This window comes from Macrobrachium nipponense, chromosome 2, assembly GCF_015104395.2.
Source record: "Macrobrachium nipponense isolate FS-2020 chromosome 2, ASM1510439v2, whole genome shotgun sequence".
In the NCBI taxonomy this organism is placed as follows: domain Eukaryota; kingdom Metazoa; phylum Arthropoda; class Malacostraca; order Decapoda; family Palaemonidae; genus Macrobrachium; species Macrobrachium nipponense.
This window is the reverse complement of record NC_087201.1, coordinates 133,495,892-133,519,897: the sequence shown is the minus strand read 5'-3', so window position 1 is coordinate 133,519,897 and position 24,006 is coordinate 133,495,892. Positions and strand designations below refer to the sequence as shown.

The window sequence follows — 24,006 nt, the reverse complement described above, 5'->3', positions numbered from 1 at the left end:
CTAATAGAACGTGAGCTTTGTAATGTAGAATTAAATATAATTTTTGATTCTGTCAAGTAAGGCTGTAAAGATAGTGTTGGGAAGCTGTTTGGAAGTCTGAAAGTGGGCTTCAGGATTATAACAACCCAAGGATCCAGTGACCTGTATAGGTATTTGTGCCCCAGAAATAGAATCTGAACAGAGTGTGTTGGTAATTTGTAAGGAAAAGAAATTGTGGTTGATCCTCTGGTAGGGGTGTAAGAATGCTACCACCATAGGTCCTACATGTCGTAAAAGGTGACTAAAAGGACAGCTGCTGCCTTGCAGTCTTGCTTTTTAGTAAAAGGCTGGGCCCATTGCCAATAACTGTGGCTGATGACAGCAAGGACATGTGGTCATAAAAACCCCCTTTGCCTAACAATAAACCATGCCTGATGATGCCTTTGATAGAAGGCAGTGGAGAAGGTGCATCAGGCAACCGATCTCTTAATGTAGGGATAACGGTGGGAAAGAGGAAGAAGAAGAAGAAAAGAAATTGTGGTGGGATAGTCTGCATAACATGAGATGTTTCTTATTTCTTCATATACATGTTCTCTAACCTAATTATCAGGACATCAAATTTCCTCCAGCTATTGATAAAGGTCAAAAAGATGATTTTAGTCCTACTTTCCACATCTATCTCTTGTACTACATACTGCAGATTAAGTGTAAAATTACTATTTGAGACTGAATGATTGTATGAGTATGTACTAATAAGATTTTGAATCCTAGAGGATAATTTTTTGTTTGAAGTAGGAGGAGTGTTTGTTACAAGACACCCATCATTGTGTTGGGGGACATGCAATCCCTTAACACTTAGGGGTTACAGTTGACTGAACCATTTAAGCACCCCACATTGTGTTTAGGGTATAAAGCTCCAGTTTTAGGATTATTTTGTGTAAACAAGAAAAGTACACTTGATTTTTCCTTAGTTATCAGATGGAGAGATTCACTCATCAACTGTAGAAACTGACCTTAGAATTGAGAGGGAATGGCGTCAGTCATTACAGGAAACCCTTGTGAAAGACCGTGAAATACAAGCTGAACTTCAGAGAGAAATAGCAGAACTAAAAAAACAGAACGATGTAAGTAATTTATATATATATATGTTATCTTTTATTATGAATTCATTAATAAAAATTTACCATATTTGTACTATATTATGTCTATTCTTGATAAATTACTGTATATATACAGTCAGTCCCGATAGCTAAATGTTATTCTTTTTAAGTTATAAACAACTCTAAAACTCAAAACAATGAAAGTCTCCCTGTAATTTATTTCAGTTTTGATTAGAAATTTCTTTGACCTATACCTTCAGAAGTTCTGTGTTAATTAACATGTGTACATTAATGAAAATTATAATGTTGGGACAATTAAGATGTAAACTATATTTCATATTTTATTTTAATAGAGCATATTCTCTTAATACTGAGGATCTTTAAGATTTGGGATCAGGTTCCTTTAGATAAAATTCTATTTTTACTTATTTTTCTCTTAGAATATTTTCATATGTTTTCTAGGAGCTTTACAGTCATGTTTTGTACAAAGTTCTTTTTACTGTAAATTTCATTACTGTACAACTTATTGTTACCCTCTAAAGTACATATGCCTTATATAAAATAAATATGTTTCACCAGGAATATCAAGCCCTGAAAGGAGCTCATGTTCAACTTATTTCAACGGTTGAAAATCAAGAGCGAACATTAGAAGAACTTGGTGCTCATTTGTCTGAGTCCAAATTGAAAATGGCTGACCTTCAGGATGTAAGTAAATCTCTGCGTGATGCACAGTGGGCACCTGATAAGGAGGCTACACATTGTCGGTTGTGTGAAAAAGAATTCAGTATATCAAGGCGAAGACATCACTGTCGTCACTGTGGAAACATATTTTGCCATAGTTGTAGTGATAATACTATGCCCTTACCATCCTCAGCACGACCAGTAAGAGTGTGTGATAGCTGCCATACTCAGCTCTTGCAACGATACTCAAACTCAGATAGCTGAGTAACCTGCCAAAGTGTCTATAAGATCTAACTATTTTTGCATCTCATATAACTTAAGTCCATTATGTTTCCTCATCTAACTAGTATAATTGATTTGGAGTGTCAGTGTAACATTGATTTCTTAATTATTTTCATTATTTTCAAGGGATATAGATTGCAGTGCATAATGCAGGTCAAAAGTGTAGTGATAGAGACTGATAATATAGTTTTATGGAAGAATGATCTAGTTTGTTATATTTTAGAGTTACTGGTAAAGTTTATCGAAAGGATTCATCAACCTTTGTATGGTCATGGGGAGAAAGTTCTCTGTATGGTGCCTCATATGAATAAAGTAGATGTGAAAAATTGATCCTTCCTAACAATCTTCTAATTCCTATATGAATCCAAAGTTGTGGTGTGCTCCCATCCTTAAAGTTTCATTCAACCACCCGCAAAGAAGAGTAGTATTTGCAGTTTATGAATGAAGCAGTCACAAGTACAAATAGTTATAGGTACATGTTGTAGCTAGCTGGTTTATTTGCTGTGATGAAATGAAAAAAAAGATGTCTTATTCATAGCAGATTAAGCAAAAATGTTTTTTTATATGGTTTATGACTCTTCACATAACTTTTCGTACAGAAGCAAATGACAAGACAAAATGTTTTTAGAAAGATGAAAGCTGGGTTCACGTTGTTAAGAGAACAGTTTGCATAGTGTGTCATTGTTTTAGAATTAATTTAAGATAGAAAATATGCCACTTTCTCTGCACATGGTATACTAATGCATTTTTATTTTAAAAGATTACTAGCTATCGCTGCTAATGTATTTTATGCTCACTAAATGTTTCCAGACAGTGCAGTTTACCATGCTTAAAAGCTATTTACATTGTGCCATGAAGGGTGTAAGTAACCTGTGTTATACCCTTTAGAAAATAAAATACATACTATTTTAGTTACCAAGGCATATGTTTTTGGACATGTTAAATGTACTGGTGTATGTTGTACCAAAATATAAAATTACTTGCTTCCTGCATGCACTTAATTTATAGAATTTGTAATGCGTATGGTGTAGTTTAGTGCTGTATGATAGCATTTTGTTTCATCACAGCCCCATCAGTCATATATGCCTACATTCATGGTCTTCAAATATCCCAAACACAGCATCATTTTATCTAACAGATAGAGGAAGAATAGTAGTAACTTGGCACATGTGCTGTGCAATTTTGTTAACAGCCAAGGATTATTCTTAAGTTATTCCTTATTTCTGTAATTTTTACACTAAAATATTTGTGTGTTGTCCTTTTCACCTCATCTCATTTTCACTTTTGTTTGATGTTTTTTTATATATACCTTAACAATTACTTTAGTGTTCATCTGCCAGTGTCTGTCTTCTGTGTCCACAGCTTTAGACTTTCTAGTACCTTTTTGTATGTATATAATTATCCAATTTTTTTTCTTAGGACCATTTGAGTTTATGGTATAGTATTATTATGTATTATTTTTGGTGGTGGTAAATTACATTGAGTGCTTTACATTTATTAGGTAACAGTCATTTATCTATAGTTAGAAGTTTTGAAATTAGTCCCTTTTGTGTTAGCCAACTTCAGTCTTTTAATATAACACTAATTTAGGTTTAATTTGTTCTGTTTTGCATTTGGAGGGTAAGTTTGGCTTTCCATCTTTTCATACTTTTTCACTATTTTGTATTCTGGACATTTGCTACCTAATTGCTAACAAGTAGGTGTCATTGGAAGCCTCAAGTTTGGTTTCAAGACAGGGCTAACCCAATCTCAAACGGAGACTGTTATGACTTGGACTCTTTCTTGTGCCCGCTGGCCTTAGTGACTTTGGCTGATGTCAGCTTGAAGTAGCTAAATTTTGGATTTTTTGTTTTTTGTCCTTTTTACTAATTATTTTTCAGTGATTTTTCACTGTTTTATCATTGTTTTTTTTCACCAAAAATTTTTTTTTTTTCATATTTATCTGATGGTTTTTTTAAAAATCTATGTATGCATTAACAAGGAATCTGGTATTATTTTACTGGTGTCTGTCTTCTGAGTTCACAGCTTCAAACTTTCTAGTACAGTATGTACCTTTTTGTATGTACTATGCACTTTTCCTGTGTTTTAGGAAAAGTTGAGTTTATGGTGTTGTGGTTTTTTGAAATTATATGTTTAGTGCTTTACATTAACTAGATGACAATTGGTTGGCTAATAGACATTTAGGAGTTAGTTCCATTTTGTGTTAGCTGACCTTAACCTTTTTATATACTAATGTATTTATTTAGGTTTAAATTGTTCTATGTTGAGTTTGGAGTGTAAGTTTGGCTTTCCATCTTTTCATACTTTTTCACCATTTTGCAACAGGACTTTTGCTCCATGAGCACTAACAAGTAGGTGTTACTAACCTTTTGCAGTATGTCATTTATCAAAATGCAGTTCTGTTCACATGTGAATGCATTCATGGGTATCAAGATCGCAACAAGTATATTTTTTGGGGGCTTAAAATCACCATTGTTTGGAAGTATATGAAAAACTTCAACTTGTAGTACAAAATAGGATTTTGTAGACTACTTTAATTTTGGATCTAGCACAGCTTTATGCCATATAAAAACTACAGTATTATTTATCAATGGCTGTCTTATGAATTACTATATGAGAAAAGTTTTATGAATCATTTAGATATTAAATAGTTAGTCATTGGAAGTAGAACAATGATACAAATTAAAATTATAATTTACCTTTCCAGAATATCATCATAAGTACTTTCAGATATCCATACATACTGCATTGCATACTTTTATATAATTTATTCACAGAACCTGATGATGACTGTGATTGCTTTGTTCAGGCTCAGCAAGAATGTCTCTGATCTCTCCTTTTTGACTGACATTCCTAGCAGGATCCCCTAGTGGGAGAAGTTGCTTCATCACCGTCACTTTCAGTAATTCTAAATGAAACTTGAAATGTTAAGAGCTTCACTCCAAGAGACTATCCTGAGTCACAACAGTAGAGGTCCTTAGCAGAGGGAACCAAAACTAACACCATTACTTGCAGATTTTAAGCCATAAACCTCTTCTAAGGAAAGTGGGGCCAGTTTTTAACTAGTACAGTGTGGGAGATGTTAGTCTTGTCAAATCTGCTATCCTTCTGATAGATTTTTTTCTTTTAGTTGTCAGTTTCAGCCATCTAGAGCTGTTGGTCCACTATCTTGCAAGTTTTTGAGCTTTGTGTACTAGATGTTGGTTGTTCGGTAGATCTTGAAGGTTTATTTGGTAGTATTTTGAAAGTCTTCCTCAGTATTTTGAGAAGGTGGGTCCTCAAACTATGTCCAAGTAGTATCCTAACTGGGATCTCACCAATCCTTTGTATGATCCTTTACACATGGTATTACAGCTGAGATCTCACCAATCCTTTTACACATGGTATTACAGCTTGAATGGTATTACAGCTTGATATAATATTAAATTCAGTTTTTCTCATGAGTTTGCATATTTGAAGTGGAGCAGTGAAGTTTGTGCTCTCTCTGGTAGAAGCAAACATTCTGAAGGCAGGAGTGACAGAGACTTATTGTTTGCAGCTGACTTATTACCAATTCAGACCCAAACTCCAGCCAGATAGGGCCATTCTACAATACCTTTTGCTATCAGTCATTTTGTTTCTATCATCAGTAATAAGGAGGCTCATCATCTTTGCCTGGTAAGAGTAGTTTGTCAATATTTCAGGATGATTGTAAATTCTAGAATCAGTACATGTGGTTTTTTCTCAGTGCATTTCAGTCCAAGAAGCAGGACTCTTCTGGCTCAGACAGGTTATTCTTAAAGCTGCTTACAGCAATGGGCAGAGTGACAGATGACAAAGTTGTGCAGATAAGAGTTCTAGTCTACGAGATCAGAGCCCTGTCTTTTTATTTGGTTTGTAAATGTAGATTAGATGTGAATACTATTTTAAATGCAAGTACTTGGAGATGCCAGTCTTCCTTAGGCAGATTTTACCTCAGGGATGTAATTTTTAAATGGGTGGCCACTTATTCTCGGAGAACAGTAGTTGCAGCAGGTTAATTCTCTCTAATTCTCCCTTCTCTTATATATGACATAATGGAGAGGTAGACTACTTTAATGGGTTCGTACTCTTTCATAACAACCCTCCTAAGTTATCAGAACCTTGAGTTCCTGACCTATCATAGTCCGTAAGTGCTCATCTGAATCCTGCAGGTCTCAGTTACCACACTGGATCATTCAGCAACTCGGGTCTCCCATCTAAATTCCTTTTCAGGCATATATGAGTGATGAGGTTATGATGAAAGAAAACAGATTTTTCTTTGAAGCAACATTGGTTTTTTTTCCTATAAACTCCTCTCCCATATGGTTTCCTGCCTCCCAGCCTCACTAATCTCTTGGAGCTTGATATGTTGGATATTTGAAAAGCGAGGCTTCATTCTTCTTTTGTTTGTTTGGTAAAAGAATGTAGGGTCTCAGACATTCAAAGACCATTAATGTGAGCATAATGAAGCAATGACTTTGTATGAAAAAGTTTTGTTTCATTTAAAAATATATATTTTGTAAAAACAGAAAATTAATCAAGTATTATCAAGAACAAAATGTACTATATTGCATGTTTACCAGATCCAGGAGTGCAGTTTGTGATTGTGATGTTTACAGCTTATTCAGTATAGTATTAATAATTATTAATTACTGCTGATCTAGTTGCAAGGAGGAACAATCATCTCTAAAAGCTGGTTATATTGTTACCATATAGTTTAGACCTCTTCCTTGTTTTAAAGCTTGTTATAGCATTACATATACTTGTTTGTATCCATCTAGTTTATGAAGAATGCTTAAGAGCAACTGTCTTTAGGAAGTCAAAAACTACATTGTATGTACTGTATATGGCTTAAGAGAGTAAGATGTTAAAGTATTTGTAACGACAAAACATGAAACTTATCATGTAACCAATGGAAAGGGATGTAAGTGTAAATTGCAATACAATTCTTGCTCTGTTTGATGAACTTTAGGTATTTAAATTGAAAATTATCCAACATCAGCTGATGTGAAAGTACTGACGTATTAACTTACCTGTGTGATTATCAAGAGCCCCAGTGTTTTATTAATGTAATGCACTTTCTCAACAGTCATCAGTAATTCAATATTGGATTTACTTTCACACATTGTTGTGCTTGTATTGCGATTGTATGCTGTGTTGCAATCATTGCAATCATACATGATGTTGCCAAACAAAATTAAATCCCTTATTTTTTCTTTTTGCTTTTTCTCAGAAATAAATACTGTAGAGAAACCCTGTTGATACTGTTAGTGATTCAGTATTGGAAAAAGTATAGGTTTCTAAAACTCTCTCATACACAACTTATCTTGGTATACCTGAGGTGCTCCTGGATATTTGAACATTTTGCTGTATTGATAATGACCCATTACTGCACTGACATGATCCACCAAAATAATTTTCAAGACAAAATTACTTGATTTAATTGTAAACTTCACAGCAGTGTACTTTTCTTTTACTGGTTGAAAAGACATTTCACTGTACAGGCAGTCCCCGGGTTACCGGGGGGTTTTCTTTCCCGGCTGGGTGCTGGAAGCCAAAAATCGCCTTAACCTGAATCATCATAATTATAATGGGAATAAATAGCAACAGCGCTGTAATTATGGGTTACAGCGCCATAAAGCAGGTTAACAATCCCATGAGGCAAGTTCCTTAAGTCTGGAACGACTTAACCCGAGACTGAAGTACGGTAACCCGGGGATTGTCTGTAAAATCATAGTATATCCTATGGTTAGGAATTCTTTTCTAAATAGTACAGTTATAAATTAATTTGTCATTTTCTGCTAATGCTATTCAAAGAATAATGTTGTCCAGTCCATTGGAGTATTTGAAAAATGGAAATTCTTGCCCGTCTTGTATATTTACAACAAAAGTAGGATGTAACAAACATTTCATTAAATGCATATGTCATCAATAACAGTGATGTACCAGCCAGAATTATTAATGAGGTAATATATATTAGTTTATCTAATACAGAAGTCTTTCTGTAATTTGGATGTGTATTTAGTATGTTCACCCTTGCACTTGCTGTCAAAAAAGTTAAGTTTTATCTATTTCACTTGTTTATAAAAACAGCATGAATGATAGATTTTTTTAAAATTTTATGCTACTGAATTACAGTATAGTAAAACAGTTATAAAGGATAGTTCAACCAGACAGTCAAGTTCAAATATGTATTGATACACATCTGTTATACTATATGTACTATTTTTTTAATCATTAGACATCCAGCACAAGAGAGTCTTGAATACGTATTTATATATTTTTTATTAAAATTTTATAAAAACAAATTTACTAGCAACTTTACTAATTCTTACAGTAACAAGTTTCATTGTTTAATTTATGAATTAATTGTTAACAAGATCCGTTGACAAGCTTCAGTGGTTAATTTACTGTCACCTGTTAGGGGGCAAAGCAATTTTTTCATATGTCTGCAAACTACTACATGCAGAATAAATAGACAAGAACATTATCAATTAAAATAGCAATGATGTTACCAATAATTCCCTTTAGTGTTCTGAACATTTCAGATTTATTCTTCAAGTTTTTTGTGTAATGCTTGATTTCATGAAATCGGCTAAAGATTAATGTGAAAAGTAATACGTACATATTTGCAGAATGGAAAAAACAATTATTGGTATGCCTTAGGTTTGAAGAGAAAATTTATATTAACAGGGGATATGTGAATATAATAGATGTGGATCAAACAGTACGTATAAAGGGACAGACTCAAAAACATAGTGGTAACTTTATGAAATTTCTATTTGTATATATTTTTAGAAAATGTGGACAAAGTTTTCCATTAAATTGAATTGACGTATTTGAATAACTAACCTACATATATCATATATCTTTGTAATTATGTGATTACAGTGTATGATCCATATCAGTATGTATGCCTCATAATATTACAAAGTAAAGAAAAAAATTAAACCTCATGATGATTCTAGTGAATGCTTTAGGGGCTGTAAATAAAATACCAATGTTTTACCCTAATTAGTGTACTAGTATACATACTAGTTTCATTTACTCGAGCATCTGCAGAGTGCTTGTTAATTACTCCCTGGGGGCCTTTCTCTCCCGGAAACATGAATACGTATTACCTTTATAAGGCTCAGTCTTTCTTTGTTGAAAATTTTTGCAGGCTCCTTAAAGACCATGATTTCCATTATCATATTTCTGATATGAAACTGATTTTTCTTAGTTGCAAATCTTTATTTCTTGAAGAAGAACCTTCTTTCTTACATCGAAGATAGGCAAAGCCATGGAGGATGACACTGGCTTAAGCACTAGACCAGATAATAGAACCTTCTCTCTACTGGTCCTGACTCACATTGAACAGAGCAGTGAAACAGTACTTACTTGTACCAATTCTTTCTGGCTACAGTTATTATGCAAAAAATTCTAGTTATTCTTTTCACAGCAAGGAACTTCAAGTATATAGTTATTCCCCTTTTGCAGAAAGATTCTCCGGACATCTCTGTCATCATTCAGTAGTGACTTGATTAAGAGCAACTAACTTGAACATGCACTGTAACTCAAAGGTTATAATTCCAGTGTTACTTAGAGGGAATGCATTCCTTTTGTGAATAAAAATATTTTATTATGGAGATGTATTGTACAGATTAAAGTAAGTTGGACAATAAATTATTCATCATAGATTGGATAGGATTAAAGATTAGTTTAAACAGACCTCTGAGCCTAAAAAAAGGCTCCCATGAATTAACCTGAGAAAAAAGCTAGACTATTAAAAAAACCGACTTTGCTTAGGAATATGGTAACTTTGTTAAGTGAGAAATCCCTGTCTCCAGTGAGAATTCCTGACATTGTTGGATCTCGAAAATAAATGCGTCTGCTGAATCCAATTTGAGCAAACTTATTTTTATACGAGGGTTGTGAAATGAATATTGACATGTATCCAGGGTGTAACTGGCAATACAACATTAATAATTTTATGTGAAGAATAGTCATGTGATAAACATTATGGAAGACAAAGATGATTACTAATTAGTAGTCACTATATGTATATTAGGTACTATACTCTATGTTTAATGAAAATAGAACTTACATTTACATAAAGTATAGAACTTACATTGACATAAAATAGAACTTACATTGATGTAAAAGGCCATAGAGTGTATGACCTATTATTTTTACCTAATCCTAAGTATCCATAGTAATATGCACCTCAATTTACTAGACTTTTATCTTATTAAAATCAGAAATTGTCCGGAAAAGTTAAAAAAATTTGGAAGTCTGTGGAAAAAATGATCTTTTCATTAATGGAAAAATCTGGTACGTAATTGTGCAAGACATTCAGAGGTGAATGTGACCAATGTTTACCTGTGTAAACCTGTAAGATTTTATTCTTTGTTGCCAGGGCAATTGGGTCATCATGTTATGTGCTCCACTGCTCTTACTATCTCATTATCTGTACATCATAAGGAACTTGCTCTCCACTTTGGAAATGTTATTTATTTCCATTTTTTTGAGCAGTTTTGGTAATTTTCTATGATTTTTTTGTGTAATTACACTTGTATTAAAAAATTGAGACATACAGAATATGTATGTATATATTGTAATTTAGTACTACTGAGAGTGAATATTGCATCAAATTGATTTAAATGGTTGTTCATAAAATTAAAAACCAGGTTTGATAGTTGTTAATTACACTTGCCTGCCTCAACAAAAGTGTTGTCTTTTGTGAGTTCTTTTTCCAAGTATGTACAGTAAATGGGAGGTATGCTTTATAAAATGTCAGTCATTATTGGTGATGAAGGGTCTCTTTGAAAGTGCCTGACTTTCCATAGCTGAAAAAAATTGCACGGAGACTTGTAACCTTTGCCTTTTTTTCTAGCCTTGTAGATCTCTTTTACTATTGTGCCTCATACTGTATTGCTTAAAAATATAGTGGCAGCAAATTAATAAGTCTCATACAGGACCATAAGCATTTCTTCAAGAACACTAGTGTTTAGGGAGTAGGAACCATGCAGTGTTCTCAAGTTGTGGCCTTAATCAATGATGTAATAGGAAGTGTAAGTTGTAACTGTAAGATAATTTCACTTTTAAAAGTGCTACTATGCCATACGCATTGCAAATCTTTTCCCAGCTTTGGTGTATGTGAGTTGAAATTTGTTAAGCAAATGACAAGAAATACCAATTCGCCATTAGTTTTTCTTAGAAAGTTCTCGTTTATATCAACCATGTTATTAAAAGTTGTTTGTCATAAGTTGCAGATATTTCTGGATTAGTGCTTTTTAGCATATAGGTAATTTATGTGTAACCATGTGCTGTAGATATAAAAGTGGAAATGGGTCAGAGGTTCTTTACCGACGAATGTGATCATGTACTTTAGACTGGACAGAAAAATTATGATAGGAAACTTAGAAAAAGTTATATCTTAATAAAAAATTAATGTCTTTTACAATATCCTGGACTATCTAGACCAGGTTTACCATTGGTGTGCAGTAGTTTCTTCAGTCAACATGTGCAGCTGTACATAGAAAGTTTTACAATGTTGATACTGTAATTAATGTATGACTTACAGAGACAAGGGTTTATCACTGTCATTTTCCACTGCCAAGTCCATATTTTTGAAGATGGACAATTCCCCAGTAATTTTAGAGTAACCTGGAAACTTATTTTTTACTGTTGTTAGTATCTTGTGAGTGTCCCATGTATAATGTGGTCTATGAAGGGCCTTCATCTCTGAGGCAGAAACGATGACCCATCATGTGTAGCTCATGAGGGGGTGTTTTAGACAAAATTTCCCTAGATCAGCATTCTTTTTGTTATCTATAAAGCATTCAGTTTGAGTACATTAAAAGAATGCCTGAGTTTGATGTCTAGAGAGTACTTAATACATTTTAGCAGCAACAGTTACTAAGTACCGAAGGGGTTCCTTTTTATTGCAGTTTATGTAATTGACAAGACTTTTCAACAATTGACAAGGAAGTTTCACTGTACTGAATCACTTCACATAAGTGTAATCTTAAGTTATTTTTTTTAAGCTGTGTATTAACTACCATGACATTTATGAGGGTTTTGATAAAATGTATACAATTTGTTTAGTTTCATGGCTGATCAATAACAGGATCATCACAGTTTATATGAAATCTTTTAATATAGCTCAATTGAAGTTTGTCCACTTTTAGTTGAGTACATTCTTGTACCTTTATATATTTTTTGGATAATTTGTCACTCAATGTTAAAATGAATGAAAAATTGCCCAAATAAAGGGTGTAAGAAAAATATTAATTATTAAACAAATTTAAGGCAAGAGAATAGTCATAACAGTATATTGTTGGTAATGTTAAATAATGATAGAAGATAATAATAATCAGAAGGGGAGAGCAACATAAGGTAAATGCATTTAGTAACAGTTACCAAATATGCTACAACATGAGAAAAAGTCAAGACTAACTGATGTAGAAGAATAACATAAGATCTGTGCTTAGGTCAGCGTAGAAATATACATACACATGTATATGCAGAGGAATAATGTGTCTGTTTGAAAATATTTTCTTGTCTAGCAATTTTCTTGTAAGTTCTTGTAAAAATGAACTGAATTGCTATAGCTATGACTCTGTAACTTTTGGTATTCATACATGAAGATTGTGTTAAAACAAAATTTGTCCCGTGTTATATAGTCTACTCTTGCAAAACAAGTGATTTACTGCCAGTGCTATGCACACATACTTGCAATGTATAGTGGTTTGGGAACTCTGTGACAGTGGTAAAGTGATTATCAGATATAGGAATCAAAATGATAGATCAGCATTTACTGCAGAATTTTCTTTTGGAGTATGGCTCTTCATGTAATGTTTCTTTTCACTAAAACTAAGCTGCTCATACTGCACCAATCACCTCTTATCTTGCAATCCTACTTTCACCTACAGTATTACAAGGTAGTATATTAATGAAATCTCTGTGAGTAAATAGTACACTTGGCATTATGCTGTAGCTGTTTAGCATAAATATTCAATACTACATAGTGTATCTTCAATGTAAAAAAAAATGATGATAGCATAAAAGAGGGTCTAGCAGCAGGTTCTGACCTTGGGAAAGTCATATAGTACCATCCCAAAAGCTGATACGAAGGCACTTTCATTTTGCTTACTTTTATAAAATGCAGAGCTCATTTCTTGTTGATTAATCAGATAATAAATTAACATGTTCAACAATAGTGCATTTTACAATACACATGGTACAGAGAGAAAACACTAGCCACTAGTTCAAAGAATTTTCAAGATTTGAAATGACACGGTATCATCGTTGATTTTAGTAAAGTAGTTAATGTGGTGAATTCTTGTTTGATATTTCTTAGCATGTCACAAAAAAAGTACTGTACAGTACCTAATTTATCAATGATGTTTTAAGAACAGGTAAATGAAATCATTTTGGCTGTAGTATCAGTTATTTGCATATTTTATTGTAATAATGTTTCTGTTTGAAGATTGATATTCATACAGACCTAAACTGAAGTTTAAAGCCTTTATTGTGTGTACTTTTTATGCCAACCACAAGAAATTGGTAAAAGTGAATACATAAACTGTTGTTGTTGTCTTGTATATTGCATGATACAGTTTTAAGAACCAGATTCTAAGAACTCTTAACCAAGTTTCAATATGTAAATAGAAATAGTACTGCGTCTTTTACTGATTGCTTTAAGAGATTACTAAAACTTTTCTTTGAGTATTTTATGTAATTTTAATGCAGAATATGTCTTTAATAATATCACTTTACATGCTTAAAGCAGCTTGGGTTGTTTGCATGTTAGATGGGAGCATTTATTCCTAAATTGGACCAACTCATTTCGGAGACATAGTAGTTATGTAGAAAAATATTTTTCTATAAGTTTATTAGAAAGCAACCAATTTTTAATGCCAGTTTGCAGTGTGTTACTAGAATATTATGTCCATGAGTTTGATTTAGGAATTTCCTAAACTAGTAAGAACGCATTTTTCTTCTAAGAAGCAGATTTACTCTTTTCTAATTTTATTCCCAAAATGTGCCAATGAGAAGGCTAGCTTTATATCCAGATTGAACCTAAGTTTTGATGTTCCCTTTTGAACTAAAAAAATACTATTACTACAGTGAATAGGTACCAGTAAAAGTCCACATTGTTGTAAGAAAAATTCCAGCAGGGAGGAATTACTAGTATACATACTGAAAAAGGACCAGCCTTAAACATAATAGGTTGGGAGCAATTTTTGTTTATCAACGGCATGCATGTCACTATAACACTTTTTTCATGGCATAGATGTGACCTAAAAAAAAAAAAAAAAGTTAATAAGATATGTAGGAAAAACTGTAATGACAAGACCCAGCTGCTCTTAGCATTTCTGGCTAAACTCTTTAAAAATAAGAATGTTATACTTTTGGTCTCAATGGTAATGGTTTATTGTATGATACGTACTTGATTATATCCATTTGAGCTAGGGTTTAGAGTTCTTATGGTGTTTTCTGTATGGAAGAGAAGTTTCAGGGTTGCACAGAATTCCATTCTCTAAATGAATCTTATTGAATTGCATGTACTTTATTATATCCATTTGAGCTAGGATGCAGAGTTCTTTTGGTGTTTTATGTATGGAAGAGAAGTTTCAGCTTGGCACTGAATTCCATTCTCTAAATGAATCTTATTGAAATGCCGTTCTTTATGATGCAGTCTTAATGGGCTAAACTGTCAAGGAACTTTTGTTATAGGATAGTGATTAGTCATGCTTGTAATGCAAAGTTATCCAAATGTAGGTTTTTACATAATGCTAAGAGTAAAAATATGTGACCACTGTATGTGCAATTAAGAAAAGACATAGGTATAAAAGCAGAATACTGTATTAAAAGTAGTCTCTCAATGAGAATTGTCAGTATTGTCTTCCATCCATGATTGTCTGCCATCTTCTTCAGCAGTGGAATATTTTTCACTTACTGTATTAAACTGTCATTTATCATTCTGATGGAACTTCATCTATTTTTGTATGGTTTTATACAACTCCTGAGGGGTTAGTTGATGATTTTAGGATGTTTTTACATTAAGAAATGCTTTAATTTTCAAGTATGGCTGCAAAAAACAAGTGAATGTTAATATAACTAGAAAAGCAATATATGTATAAGAAAAGCTATACTAGATTCAAGAAGTTATGTATTGTCATGTATTTTGTAATATGACAGATCTGTATTTATTTCTATTTTCTATATATGAGTAGGTTCCTAGCTTTAAGATTTTTTTAAAGTGATTACTAGAAGGAGAACGGAATTTGTTTTATCCTTAGTAGTTTTGTGTATTTTCTTTATTAGTACTAGTTACTGGTAATCTTCATAAGGCTTGTCCACATTAGGAAACAATCTTTACAAACAGTTTCCAAACTGTTTGCAAAGAATTTTTCTTGTCCAGACCTCAGTTGTTGTCAGGATGCTTGTCAGTGCAGTAGCCTCTGTATTCTACTTGGCTATTTTAATGCAATTGATGAGGGAAGGATAAGAGAAAAAAATAAATGGGTAGGGAAGTTTTTAGAAAAATTGACGTGTCATGCTGACTTGCTTCTGGCACAATTGAAAATAGATACACGCACACACACACACACACACACACACGCACACACACACACACACACACATATATATATATATATATATATATATATATATATATATATATATATATATATATATATATATATATATATATATATATATATATATATATATATATATATATATATATATATATATATATATATATATATATATATATGCATATAGTATACTATATATATATACATACATACATTGTACATTATATATATATATATTATATATATATATATATATATATGGATATATATATATATATATATATAGATATATATATATATATATATATATATATATATGTATATAAATATACTATACGTACATACATTATACACATACACACCGAAACACTAAATGTTTACCATTCTGGATGGGAAACAAATATGTGGTAAAAAGTGTTTGCAAACAATTTTTCCTATTGTGGCAGGCCTTTAGACATAAAGATATATTATTCAGTTGTATTCCACATAAGAAAATGAAAGTGATTTTTTAGATAAGTATGCCTAACAGTTTCGTTCTCCACTGGACCTCTTCTTGGAGTGTTTCCTTAGTAACACTCCAAGAAGAGGTCCATTGGAGGACGAAACTGTTGGACATAACAAAATCACCTTTCATTTTCCTATGAAGAATACAATTAAATTCTATAGTACTATATATTACTGAATTGTGAGGCTTGACTGTGGGGCACCTGATTCTAACCCCAATCTCTTGAGGTATTAGAGGTAGTGTATGAATGGTAAAGTTACCCATGAAAATGTAAAAAATCCAATTGATATACGTACATGGTAGTACTGAATGCAGAAAATTGTTATCAGATCTGTATACTTAGAAATTACTGGATTCAGAAAATTGTAATCCCACATGTACTTATGCAGGAATTCTGTTTCTTTCCCTGCTTACTGGTTTTTACTAATCAGAGCAAGAATCTCGTTAGAGAACAATTTGTAAATTTGTATTTGATCAAATGCTCTGCAATAGGTTGTTATAGTAGGCATGACTAGTATTGCATCATGGATGAAGTTACAATGTGTTGTGATGAATGTTGCAACACTTTTTGTTTAGGAACATTTATTTCTCTCTGATTGTAGATTTTTAAACTTAAGTTTAATAAGAAATAAAAATTTATCAAGCAATTTGACTACATTCGTGAGTAGGTAAAATATTTTTGAGCTGCATTATTTGTGTCCTTTTCATTTCTGAACATCAGAAAAAGATTTAAAATTTGGTGTGGTAACATAAATTTGCAAATATTGATGATTTTACTACGTATTGATAAGTGGGTCCAAATAGATCACTTTTCAAGAGGATGTCTCATAAACACTCTTCACAAAGACACTTCACCTGCTCAAAACTCACCAATTTTCACACATTTACAGTATATAGGCGGGTTATCTAAATTCTCCTCCTCCCTTTATTATTCTCATATAGTATACTACTAGTAAAGAATATTACAATGACTTGGATGTATCCCCTGCTCAGCATTTTTAGTAGTTCTATAGACCACATTTATCAGATAAGGGTAGTAGGGATGTACTAATGGAAATGAATCATGAATGTGTAATTATGTAAAAAATGAAACTCAGCTTGACTAAGATCATCTGGATCCCATATTCATTTTGTATCCTCACTATATTCAGTCTCCTTTCATTCTTTGAAACATTACTAACTGAACTGCCTTCAACACGAGTGCTACCGACTATAGAATGTTTAAATGCAGAATGCACTGTTTTTTTCTTTTTTTAATATACTGCTGATATAAAAATTAGATCAGATGAAGAAGTGGTATTTTCTGTAATTTTTGTCATTTGGGAGTAGTTAAAAAAGTGTGCGTGTGTATGTGTATAAACAAGGATATATTTCAGGTGTTACTGATCAGTTTGGTTAAAATGACATTTGTTTAGTGCATTCAGAATGGCACTTTTGCTGGAGATACAAAGCGGCCTAAGGACTTACTATGAAAGGCATTTGGTATGTTTAAATATGATTCTGAGTACCCTTCCCTACAGTAAAACGTGAAGTCAAGTAAAAGTGAATCATAAGGTATATTATGCACTGTGGATTATTGCATATAAAGTGTAGGATTGTCTTTTTCTTCAAGTTGCATTGATTGTAAAATTTTGGAGGATGATCACGCAAGGAAATTTTGACAAATACCTCTTCATTTTCAATTTATCCAACCTGTAAACTTTTAGATTAATTTATTAGGTATGATCTGCTATTTGCTTTGAAATACAAACCCTATTGATCTGGCCTATAAGAGTTGGAAATTTCTGACTCAATTAGGTTGCTTAAACTAATGAATAATACATAATACAGTAATGATGATAATGTGTACTCTACTACTTTAATAATGTTAAGTGCTTGAACACTGCAAAATTTATAGATGCATTGTCATAGTAAAAGTTTTCTTAACCATTTAGGCAATGTTTTCAGCTTACATATGCATTACCAATTCAGAAAGGCAAGTCTATACTATAGCTGTTATGTAATGTTTTATTCCTGAATTTATAACTTTTTTACATATATTTAACAAATGAAAACCTTTTACACATACTGTATACCTTTTAAGGTGAATCATATAAGGGAATTCATAGGCCGTCTTGTTATTTTCTGTGAGGAAATTTTTCATCTTAAAACTGTACTACAATGAACATATATTTTCTTTTCCACCATATCCTTTATGTTGTATGACAGAGGCTAGATTTTTTTTTATTTAATGCTGCAGTACAGTATAGTTTGAATAAAGTGTTTTTTACACTTTTGTAATTAAATATTAGAGTTCTAAGCTCTTATTCCAGAAATTAGATTTGTGTTTGGTAAGTGGAAGTAGGTACGTCTAGTGCTAATTACGTATTTCATATCTAGAAAGTTCCTGGGGAAAGTGCCACATTAAATTTGCTGCTTACTCTTATTAGAATTAAAGTAATGTGAATAAATTACTTGAATGAAGATTAAAATATACCTCTTGCAAGTTGCTATTAGTAAAGTTTATTCTTCATCCTGTATATAAAAAATAGTTTTTTTTTTTCCAAAATTTATTGCCACTACTACTACCACTATGAAAATAGTTATAAATGTCTGTATAACCACCAACAAAGTAAGGAATTTAATGTCTGCATTTTATTTAATTTATTAATGAGCAAAGTACAGTTCTGCAGTAGTTCCATCTTGTATCAGCAGCATTATAGTAGTAATTATATTTGCAGTCAAAACTTAGTTTTCAAAGTGAACATGTTTAGCATTGTACAGTATTGTGGTTAATGGGACATCTTAGAAGCAATGTTTATCCAGTTATTTACCCCCAGATCCTTTGGTGTGGGTTTAGGACTCTCTGGACCACATTTTGAATGTGATGATGGTCACAACCATAAAAGTTTGCTGTTATTTTAGCATTACTTAATTTTTTTTTTTCATGAAATTTTCGCACTGAACTCTCTTTATCACAATTCAAATACTAATTGAAAGTAGTGGGTGCAGACCATTATGTCAAAACAGTATATCTTGTTGAAGTATTGTGTCCCAGAAGAGGGTGCATAATAGGGATGCTAGACAATAATCATGTTTCCTAATGGTACTTCAGTTATGAAGTACTTGAATCATTTAACATGAAGTGAACATCATATATTTGCAAAATAGGCTGCCTAACTTCATACAGTTTGATTAGAGCATGCTTTTCTCAAGTGTGATAAAGGCCTACGAAATCATGGAAAAGGGGATAGATAAAGTCCTAGACCTGGTAGGAGTTCAGGAAAATGTTTACAGGATTCATGACAGGAGAGAACTCATTGCAAATCCAATCCTACAAAGGGAAAAATGGACATAAAAATCTTTATAATGATGTTGATGATAAGTTATGAAATGAAGCATTGTCATTATAATAACTGTATTTTATTTCTCTTAGTAGTAATACTCTTTGTATTGAACCTAGAGGTAATGAAAGACTTATTTTTGGCTTTCTCTCAAGTGATTTTATTGGTACTAATATGTTCCTGGCATATACATACAGTTATTTTGAATCTTTATTGACTATATTCCCAAATGACAGTAACATTACCTTCTGACTGTGCTTTATAACCTGATTTCACAGATTATTATTCTAACTTTTGTAAAGCTGAGGTCATGTTTTGTCTTGTGCTTAGTGCTAATAATAGAAAAACTGTCTTTCCTATTTTGCCGGTGCATTGACCATCTGATAGAAGAAATCTGATTATCTTTGATCTGCATATTTAATTAGGATTTTTTATCTGTTTAAGGTCAATAAATTAGAACATTATTTTTACATCTGATTCACAATTAAGTATTGGTTAAGTATTCATTTGGTTTGGAAATATTAATGTTGAAAATTTGTACTCGCTCCACATAGAAAAATGTGCATTAGTAAAAATTTATCATTCATAGTATTTGAAATTTAAATGAGATGATATAATGAAAAACCTTTTCTTGGATAAGCCTGAGGTATATTTCCCAAAATTGATAATGGATTTCACTACTGTTTTATATTGTAAGGTATTCACTAAACTTTGATAGGCTACTTATTTCTTTTTATATGTGAAACACATTTTTCAAAGAATTTGCTCAAACTTATGTCCATTGTTGATCAGACAGAAAATATTTCTTTTAGTCGGTATTGAGGGCATTTATTACTGTACAATTAACAGTTCTGGAATGTTGAGAAATTAAGTATGGTAGTAGTATGTTCACATTTGTGATGGTGCTATAGCTTGTAAAATTGTTGATGTTTGTTACATTTTTATTAATGCATGAAAGAGGTGTAAAGAGCAATGAATAAAATGCATGCATGGAAACAGTTGTTTTTATTATACAGTGTACTGACTACGAACTTTGGCATTTAGCAAAAGAATTATAGTCTTGGTATATTGACTGATTCACAGTAGTATGGAATTCATGCCAAGGGCATTGAAACTTAAAAAAGTAATGTACAGAATTGATAAACAGGTTAAGTTTTATCCATTCAACCGATTCTGATGGCAGAGCACAAAGTTTGACTGGGTGGCCTTGCCTGATGTAAGGAAGAAATAAGCAGTGGTGGGGGTGATGGGCGGGTTTTCCTACTTCTACAGGTTTATTGCACTCCCAAAGTTAATTCAGAGTACCAAGTGAACACTGGACCTCTTATAATCTGTCATTGCTGTTTAAACTGATGCATCATTAACAGCCAAGGCAGTTTAATTGACAAACTTCTGAATGGTAGCTGAGTTTGATTGATTGGATGGCATACCCTATACCCATTGAACTGGAACACCAGTTGTCATTCAGCAAGGCTAAACTTAGGCTGATGTCAAAACTTGGCCTTTGGGGTGGGTGGATTTTCATGGATTGATAGCCATTAAGGCCCAAAGGAAATGATTTGTAATAGTTTAAAATCATAACCAAACATATGGTAAATCTCATCCAAGGAACTGTATTCTTCGAAAGATTTACCCCACCAAAATGTGTTAGAAGGAGTTGCAATGTCTTTGGTAATGCAGGTACGAGTTACACATTTAATTGCCGGGTATGTAATCCAATAAAAAGAATTTTTAGAAATAAAAATGATTTAGTGAACAAACTATCACTTTGTAAAACTAAAGTACGTGGACAAATCAGAAATGTAATACCATATTTACCTACAGTGGTACCTCGGACATACGAAAGGCTCAACTTATGAAAAATTCAAGTTACAAAAGCAATTATGAAGATTTTTTTGGCTCTACATATGAAAATAGTTCAGGATACGAAAGGTTGTTGCTGTAAAGTCCCGTGATTCGCCTGGACCGCCGATAACAATTTTCAAACTCGCCCGCCGCCAACTGAGTAGACTTGCCACCATCCTCCCGCTCTCCCATTGGTTCCTGATGCTAGTCACCGCCATAAGATCCTGCTCTCCTATTGGTCAGCATCTCTCCCATTGTGCTCTATGTAAAGGCGTTTTCTTCAGCCATTGCTTCGCACCAGCGTTATTGTATGCACGCGGAATTCGTTCGTTCACATATACAATTTCGTTTGTTAACGTAAATTCGTGTTAGTGATTTCGTTGTACTACTTTATCGTGTTGTGTGAGAACTTAATTAGTATACTAAATAACTTAATTACGTACAGTATAGTCATGGGTCACAAGAAATTTGCTGAAGTTCACGGAAAGAAGAGGATGCTTTCTATGCAGACAAAAAGGGAGATAACAAAAAAGTATGCAGCTGGCATGCGGTTGAGTGTGATCGCTAAGGAATACAGTGGAACCCCCATATTCGCGGACTCACACATTCGCGGATTTCTCTCGGGTGCGTTTCCCCGCATTATTTGCTGAAAATTTGCGCATTCGTGGCATTTTTCTATGAGAAATATTCACAAATTCCTGGTTTTTTGGATCAATTTCATCATAAAATGCACTTTTTGTGATAAAACTATTAAAAAAACCAAGTATGAAAATTTGTAGTGGTTTTTCTTGAGTTTAACTAACAAAATAGGCTGTTTTTAGCATTTTTATAGGGGTTCCAAACATTCGCGGGTTCTAACTATTCACGGGGGGTCTGGTACGCATCCCCCGCGAATACGGGGGTGACCACTGTACAGCCGAAATCCGTCGACGATAGGCACTATCCTTAAGCAGAAGGAAGCCATCAAAGCAGCTACACCTTCCAAGGGCGTGACTATTTTGTCCAACAAGAGGAGCCACGAGCATGATGAGATGGAGAGGCTGCTGCTTCTATGGATTGAGGACAAAGAAATCCCTGGCAATACAATAATTGAGACGGCAATCTGCCAGAAGGCCAGCGCTATTTTCGGCGATTTGATTGCCCAGGCCAAAGACAACAGAGGAGAAGGGATATCGATGGCAACCCCAGACTTCAAAGCTTCTCAGGGGTGGTTTGATAAATTCCGTAAACGGACTGGCATCCATTCAGTGGTGAAGAAATTTAAATTTTGTAAAAAACGTAAAGTATAAAAAAGTAAAAAAAAATTAAAAATCAAAAAAAAAAAAAAAAATTAATTTTAAGTTTTTTGTAAAGGTAAGTGTTACGGTTTGTTAATGTGTTTCGTAAAGTTTAGTTTATGTTTCCTGGCCTTTTTAATGTGTTTCGTTACATTAAGTGTACGTACTACGTAACAAATTTTTTGCCGTTTGTCCTCCTCCTCTGTCGCCACTTTCAGAGATAGCCTCACTCGAAAGGTAAGGTTCCACATTTTACTCCATACGTACGTATGCATAGTACAGTATTTCTTGTTATACCATGTACACTAATACACTTTATTTACAGGTACATATTAGTAGTACATATTAAGTTAGGTACTGAATGGTCCAAATTGTTGTATTTCATTTTTTATTGGTCAATTTAGCTTTTAATATAAAATTTACTGGTGTGTTTTTGTAGGGCTTGGAACGAATTAGGTAATTTACATGTAAAATGCGGTTCAAGATACAAAAAGCTCAGGTTACGAAGGCCGCCTCAGAACGGATTAATTTAGTACGTTGAGGTGTCACTAGGTATTTATGCTAGGCAAGGGAATTAAATTAAGAATTTGAAGAAATGCTGGTATGGGGATCAGAGAATCATTGCCCTGAGAACTACAAAATTCACAAATGCGCAAATTGACTTGCCAGCTTCACATTTTCAACCAAAAAGAAAATTTGAGTAGATTTAGCGTGTTGGCGGGAGGGATGTCAATCCTCCTGTATTAGAGAGAACAGTGAGTTGTTCAGCTCCTCTGTCCTGTCCTTTATCGAATCTTGAAAAGGATGTCAAATGTTCTTTTGGATAAAATCCTTATAAACCACTATCGATATAATTAACAAAACAAACTCACAATCGGTATAATTAATCCAAAATTGTAATTAGGCTATATACCAAGGCTAGATATTTTGAAAAATGAGATAATTTTGATTATTTTGCATATTTGCTTATATGAATGTGCAATCAATCATTTAAGCATTGAACTAAATTTATCGCATTAAGGAAGGTTAGGTGACTTCATTGCAATCAATGTCATAGACTCAACTACTCAGTCTTCGAGTACTAGCTCTTAGTGATGGCAGTCAATGGCTTCGATAATAGTGACCTGTATATGCCAGGCTATTGTTTGTGTTTTACTTATCTGAGGTTGACTGAAATACTCAGCCAGTTTTTGTGACCTGCAACTACTGTATTTTAATCGGCATGCACTGTGCTATCAGTGACTTAAAGGCTAAGCTGTTACCGGCCTGTGAGATTTCAGACTTATGTCTTTGAGCGCAGTCGGAAACGACTTAAACGGTAACCTTCAATTTAACTCATATTGTGTGCTGCTATGCAATTGGCAATGGTAACCGAGTTTAATTTAGAAGTAAGCTCATGAGCCGTAGCTCTGGGTTAAGCTC

General features: G+C 33.1%; 2 protein-coding genes across 2 annotated transcripts in view; one reads left to right on the top strand and one right to left on the bottom strand.

Annotated features, from left to right (window-relative positions):
* LOC135221000 (RUN and FYVE domain-containing protein 2-like) overlaps nt 1–12,490 on the top strand; it is a 115,362-nt gene extending 102,872 nt beyond the window's left edge. Inside the window, exons 10-11 of the mRNA XM_064258711.1 lie at nt 951–1,103; nt 1,659–12,490. Coding sequence (XP_064114781.1) covers nt 951–1,103; nt 1,659–2,024 — 519 coding nt within the window. The 3' untranslated portion in view covers nt 2,025–12,490. The remainder of the gene's footprint in view (nt 1–950; nt 1,104–1,658) is intronic.
* LOC135221001 (glutamate dehydrogenase, mitochondrial-like) overlaps nt 1–24,006 on the bottom strand; it is a 452,434-nt gene that overhangs the window by 214,359 nt on the left and 214,069 nt on the right. The gene's annotated exons all lie outside the window — the stretch shown is intronic.